This window comes from Ischnura elegans, chromosome 4, assembly GCF_921293095.1.
Source record: "Ischnura elegans chromosome 4, ioIscEleg1.1, whole genome shotgun sequence".
NCBI classification, from domain to species: Eukaryota; Metazoa; Arthropoda; class Insecta; order Odonata; family Coenagrionidae; genus Ischnura; species Ischnura elegans.
The window spans coordinates 123,389,195-123,395,934 of NC_060249.1; the positions used below are offsets into that span (position 1 = coordinate 123,389,195).

At 39.5% G+C, this 6,740-nt stretch overlaps 1 protein-coding gene across 1 annotated transcript; it reads right to left on the minus strand.

Annotated features, from left to right (window-relative positions):
* Positions 1-1,793: 1,793 nt before the first annotated feature.
* LOC124158004 (serine/threonine-protein phosphatase 6 regulatory ankyrin repeat subunit B-like) lies at positions 1,794-6,734 on the minus strand. Its single transcript, XM_046533147.1, has 2 exons — positions 6,247-6,734; positions 1,794-6,156 (listed from the first exon to the last, which is right to left on the minus strand). The coding sequence occupies exon 2, from the start codon at positions 5,902-5,904 to the stop codon at positions 2,068-2,070; it is 3,837 nt and encodes a 1,278-aa protein (XP_046389103.1). The 5' UTR covers positions 5,905-6,156; positions 6,247-6,734; the 3' UTR covers positions 1,794-2,067.
* Between the last annotated feature and the right edge of the window lie 6 nt (positions 6,735-6,740).

The following is a 6,740-nucleotide window of genomic DNA, read 5'->3' on the forward strand; positions in this document are numbered from 1 at the left end:
TAACTTCTCAACGCCTGGGGTGTCCGTACAGGCACGAGAAAAAACTTCTATGGATGCCTAGCTTGCTTGTACTACACACGAATGTTGGGTCAGAATCAAATGTGGCAGTATGTAACAGATATTTGAGTCAGCTATCAAAACAGTACTAGCCATGTGCTTACCCAGCAGGGGGCAGCTGCCCCCACCCCCTCATGAAACAAAAGTAAATTTAAGCCTCCGTAATAAAAGTAAATTTAGTTCAAAACGAAATTTGTGAACAAATATTCTTTAAATCCAAGAAAAGCGATATGAGTATAAAACATGTAATAGAATAAAAATAATTTTCTGAGCAAATAATTTTAAAAACCATTAAAGCTCTGTTATAATTTTCTTGAAATTTTGGTTTCATAACCTTTTCTGTTTTACTATTTGAATGACCATGGCTTGCCCCCCTCCAGTTTTTATCCTGGGTATGCCATTGGTCTCGCGGCGTTTGTGGACATAAGTTGCGTTTGTGGACTTAGAGAAAGCATTTGATAACGTGGATTGGAGCACAATGCTTGGAATTCTAAAGGAAATTGGGGTTCTTTATAATGACAGAAGAATCATCCACAGTTTATACAAAAACCAAGTAGCCGTGATAAAATCAGGGCCCAGCTGTGAAGAAGCAAGAATTAAGAAAGGAGTGCGACAAGGCTGTACATTGTCACCCGTAATTTTCAACGTTTACATTGAAAAAGCCATTAAGGAAATCAAAGAAAAGGCATTGGGAGTGAATATCCATGGAGAAAAAATAAGCATGCTAAGATTTGCCAATGACATAGCTGTTATAGCAGAAACAGAGAAGGATTTGAAAAATATTCTGGTTAATATGGGTAGGGTAATGAGTAGATATCAACTGAAAATAAGCACGAAGAAAACCAAGATCTTAGTATGCAGCAGAAGAAAAGAAGTCAAGACCAACATTAAAATAGGGAGGCAAAAACTGATAGAGGTGGATGAATTCTGTTATTTGGGAAGCAAGATAACTAGTGACGGGAGAAGCAAGAAAGAAATTATCAGCAGAATAGCCCAGGCGAAGAGAGCATTCCACCAAAAAAGAGACCTGCTTACAGTGGGAAACTTAAATGTGGATGTAAAGAAACAATTTATAAGAACCTACATCTGGAGTATGCTCCTATGTGGAAGTGAGGCATGGACAATGACCGCAGCGGAGAAAGCAAGGATGAAGGCCTTTGAAATGTGGTGCTACAGAAGAATGATGAAAATCAAATGGATCGACCGAGTTAGTAACGAGGAAGTCCTAAGAAGGGTAGGAGAGAAGAGAAGCCTCATGAAAACCTTAATAAGAAGACGGAACAACCTTATAGGCCACATCTTGAGACATGATGGCCTGATGAAGACAATCGTCGAAGGACAGGTGGAAGGCAAGAATGGAAAAGGAAGACCTCAAACAAAATACATGGAACAAGTAAAGAGAGATGTGAAAGAGAAGAAATACGTAGGAGTAAAAAGATTAGCTGATAGGAGAACTGAGTGGAGAGCTGCGTCAAACCAATCCTAGGATTGTTGACCAGTGATGATGATGATGATGATGCCGTTGGTACTAGCATGAGCAATTTGATTTCCAAACAAGTCGACAGACAGGCCTGCTGCATTATTACAAAGTGCTCAGAAGATATGTTGCATCCAGCTCACTCTCTGGAAATGTCTCTTGCTTTAATTGTTTCCACATGGTAAAGGCAGAAATCACTCAAATAATATTTGATGTCAGCACATGAAAATTAGAAATGGCTTTTGTTTTTTGCTTGGAAGAAGAAAAACATGCACACAGAAGCATTCTGTGCATTGAGGCATCTAAATTTTCACATTGATTTGAAAATGTGGAAGAAAAGTTACATTTGCGTGAAATGAATCTTATTAGAGTTCATTGGTAAATACATATGTATGATGAAATTAATATGGTATAGTCAGGCATTTACCAGGAAATTGGCAATCTACCATGAGAAAAAATATTGTGATATTGAGCATATAATTAACATAAGTTAAATATTCCTCTAATGCAACAAGATTTTGCTCTCTTTTCAACTATTCACAGCAATGATTTGGATGACAAACATGTTTCACATTCATTAGATCTTCATTGCAAAGATAGGATATTACCTTTTGAACACAATCCCAAGTCAATCGGGGAAATAGATGGGAGACAAAAGGATTAACTTCCTCAAGGATTTTTCTTCTCCGTTTTGCCATTGCTAAATGGTTTGATATGATACTTCCATACTCAGGGAACTTTTCTTTAAAATTCACAGAAGTTACATATTCTCTGACCTTATCATCTTCAAGAATGATTGCTATATTATGAATGCTTTTCGTCACAAGATCCAAAATAGAATGCTTGGTATTTCCAAGGAAAGCAAGCTTCAGTGTTTCAAGTTCGTCCCTACATTCTTCCACATCTAATATCCAAAACATATAATCTATTGATGCCAAATTCTTAGGGTTTAAGTATAAATTTGCTGTTTTTAGCTTAACAAGGTGATCGCGCAGAATATAATAACCTGGTTTAGCTCTGCAATCACCATCAGGATCATCAGCCATTTCCCTATCATATACTTCTTCAGCAATATTTATGGGTACTTTGTCTCCACTGATAATATTCACATCAGAGCCACCATCTAGAAGTGCCGAAATAATGGAACCTTGGCCATTCTCTGATGCAATATGAAGTGCAGTTCTTCCAAAAAGATCCGTAGAATCTACGAATGCACCGAATTTCAAGAGTGTTTCAATAACTTTCAGGTGACCTTTTATTGCAGCCAGGTGAAGTGGTGTAACTCCAGATGCACCCCTTGAGTTGGCATCTGCACCATACTCCAAAAGTGTCTCCAGAACTTCCACATCACCATAATAAGCAGCAAAATGAATTGGAAGATAATCAGAGTTTGATTGAACATTCACATCAGTTCCATTTCTCAAGAGTAAATCAACAATATTTTTCCTTGAAGGGTTATAATCAGTTCTACTCATGCTGCATTCTCTCATCAAGTTTACAATGAGGTGAAAATCAGGTCCATAATTAGATAAAACTCTATTGATTTCACTTCTATCATTTTTGATAGCTGATAATAGCAATTTAGGTGTCATGTTAGCCCCAATTGAAAGAAGTGCATGGACGATTTTTAAATTGGAATTCTCAACAGCATAAGTTATAGGAGGTTCTCCTCTGGAGTCATGAGCATTTACATTAACTCCATATTTTATTAACAGTTGGACAATTTCTTCCTGCTGTTCTATGACTGCTACATGTAAAGTTGTGGAAGTGTAATTTTGTTTGCAGCGTGTTGATTTATACTTGAGTAATTTATTAGCATCCGCTCCATACTGTAACATTGATTCTAGAATGCTAGCATATCCTTTTTCTGCAGCAATAAATAGTAATTCAATGTTACTTACATCATCAGGGGTGACATTGAAACCATATAGAAGCAAGCTCTTAAAGATGCGTGCATTAGGCTGCACTTTAGTCTTTCGCAAGGTGAAAATGAAGGATCTTCTGTTACTCTCATTATTCACATCGGGGTAATGCTTCAGTATTACTTCAACTATTTTGAAGTCACCATTTTCAATTGCCAAGAATAACATTGTATTTCCTGCATTATCTAGAGCATCAACATTAGCACCACATTCCAACAATATCTTTGCAACTGCCCCATTCCTATGTTCGACAGCTAAATGTGTAGCAGTGTAGCCTTTACACTTAAATGCTGATGTACACTGACTGTTTTCTTCTTCTTCAAATTCAATGCAGAGCTCAGTAGGAGAAGATCCATTTTCTGCTGCCATGTCGAGAGGTTTGGTCCATTGAGCTTTCAAGTCAATAGAAGCACCCTTATTCAAAAGCAATTTTACCATTTCTTCTCTGCCATTTTTTACGGCAAAATGCAGTGGGGTGTACCAACGGGAAGTTTCTGAGGCACTCTGGCAATCAATATCTGCCCCATGATTCAAAAGATTTTCTGCAATTCTTGAATGGCCTCCCTCTGCAGCGAAATGAAGAGGAGTTTTTCCATTTCCTCTTAGATTTACCCCAGCACCATTACCCAAAAGGAGATTCACAATGTCAGCACATCCCTTCTCAGTAGCTAAGTGTAACGGTGTGTAGTCTACAGTCAGTCCCGATGTACTGTAGAAATGCACGTCACCTCCATGCTTCAGAAGACTATCGACAATTGAGGCATGCCCCTTTTCCACAGCCATATAAAGGGGGGTTTTACCATGTCCTATAACATTGACGCCAGCACCATTACCTAAAAGAAGGTTTACTATGTCCTCATATCCCTTCTCAATAGCTAAGTGTAATGGCGTGTAGCCTACAGTCCATCCTGATGTACAACGGAAATGCACATCACCACCATGCTTCAGAAGACTGTCAACAATTGAGGCATGGCCTTTTTCTACTGCTATACAGAGAGGAGTTTTGCCATCTACTATTACATTAACCCCAGCACCATTACCCAAAAGAAGGTTTACTATATCCTCATATCCCTTATCAATAGCTAAGTGTAATGGTGTGTAGCCTTCAGTGATTCTTGAACAGAAATGCACATCACCACCATACTTCAGAAGACTATCGACAATTGAGGCATGCCCCTTTTCCACAGCCATATAAAGGGGGGTTTTACCATGTCCTATAACATTGACGCCAGCACCATTACCCAAAAGAAGGTTTACTATGTCTTCATATCCCTGTTCAGTAGCTAAGTGTAATGGTGTGTAGCCTTCAGCCGTCCCTGATGTACAACAGAAATGCACATCACCACCATGCTTCAGAAGAGTATCAACAATTGAGGCATGCCCCTTTTCCACAGCTATATAGAGAGGAGTTTTACCATGCCCTATAACATTGACACCTGCACCATTACCCAAAAGGTTTACTATGTCCTCATATCCCTTCTCAATAGCTAAGTGTAATGGTGTGTAGCCTTTAGTTGTTCCAGATGTACAACAGAAATGCACATCACCACCATGCTTCAGAAGACTATCAACAATGGAGGCATGGCCATTTTCCACAGCTATATAGAGAGGAGTTTTACCATGCCCTATAACATTGACACCAGCACCATTACCCAAAAGAAGGTTTACTATGTCCTCATATCCCTTCTCAATAGCTAAGTGTAATGGTGTGTAGCCTTTAGTTGTTCCTGATGTACAACAGAAATGCACATCACCACCATGCTTCAGAAGACTATCAACAATGGAGGCATGGCCTTTTTTTGCTGCAATACAGAGAGGAGTTTTCCCACGTCCTATTGCATTTACACTGGCACCCAGATCCAAAAGTAAATCCACAATTTTTAAGCACCCACCTTCTGCAGCCAAGTGCAATGGCAAGTAGTCCTTTTGGAATCCTCTTTCATGTTCACAGTTCACATCTGCTCCATGTTCCAGAAGGTACTCTGCATTAGGAAAGCATCTTGCTTCTAAGGCAATGTGAACTGGCATTTCACCATTATTATTTCTGCTGTTAATGATAGCTCCATGCTCCAAAAGCAATGCCATAATACCCACCTCTTTCCTAAGTGCAGCTCTGTGCAGAGGAGTACATCCAGACCTATCCCTAATATTTACATGAGCGCCTCTCTCTAGAAGCATCTGAATAACCTCTAAGTCACCATGCTCTGCTGCCAAATGCATAACAGGTATAGCTGGAGATGATACGCTTCTTTTGCTATTAACTTTGCAACCATTTGCTAAAAGCAATTTCGCTATCTGTATGTTGCTAGTCTCAAGAGCATCACGAAGAAGTTGTAGCCCATTACCCCACTCCGGTCGATAAGAGAGGCCGTACTTCTCAACTAAATCCCTCACCTCCTCCGTGTGACCACAACGAACTTTCCATCGTAGATCCACGGAAGAATCCATGGTAAATATCTTGCGTCACAGTTCACAGTTGCACAACACTTCCTATTCGGATAAATTTTTGGCATACGCCATACTTGTGCACTACGACGAGGTGGAAGTTGATGTACTTTCGACAAAACCGCGTTCTCCCCATGTAATCACAATTGAAAATCTTGGCGTATAGAAGCTCTTCTCTTTATCACTGTTAATCGGTGTCGATTACGTGTAACCATGGGGCATTTGTCTGTGCATCATCTCCGTTATCTAGTCGGACTGAAACGGGTTCATATTAATCGCTTAAGTAGGTATAGTATATGTATTTCTAAACTCAATGTATTCTTATAACTACAATTTTAAACGAACCTAGTCGCCGTCTCGCTAGTTTACTCGCAACGATGCTCGTCAATTATTTCTCCCGTATTTTTCGTTGTGGCTCTGCAGCTCTGCAAACATTTTTCTTCGATAGCTTGTTATCGTCGACGATGCGGACTTTCCTCGAGAATAATCTCTAATATACTCAGCCAGATATGGGCGCATGGGATGTTTATCTGTGTATGATCTCCGTTATCTTATTCTGACTGATACGGGTTCATACTAATCACAAAACTGGGTATACGTTAACGTATTTCTAGATTCAAGGGTATTCTTTAACTGTAATTTAAAACAAACCTAATCGCCGTCTCCCTATATTGTACTCGCAACGATGCTCCTCAATTACTTCTCCCGTGTTTGTTTTGTGGCACAGCTCTGCAAACATTTGTATTCGATAACTTATTATCGGCGACGATTACGAGGAATCACGCGGACTATCCCCAAGAATATTCTCTATTTGTAGGTACACAGCCAGATGTGGGCGT

Bases quoted from the DNA above. Each gene is read 5' to 3' on its own strand.
- LOC124158004 (XM_046533147.1), bottom strand. From the start codon at position 5,904: ATGGATTCTTCCGTGGATCTACGATGGAAAGTTCGTTGTGGTCACACG.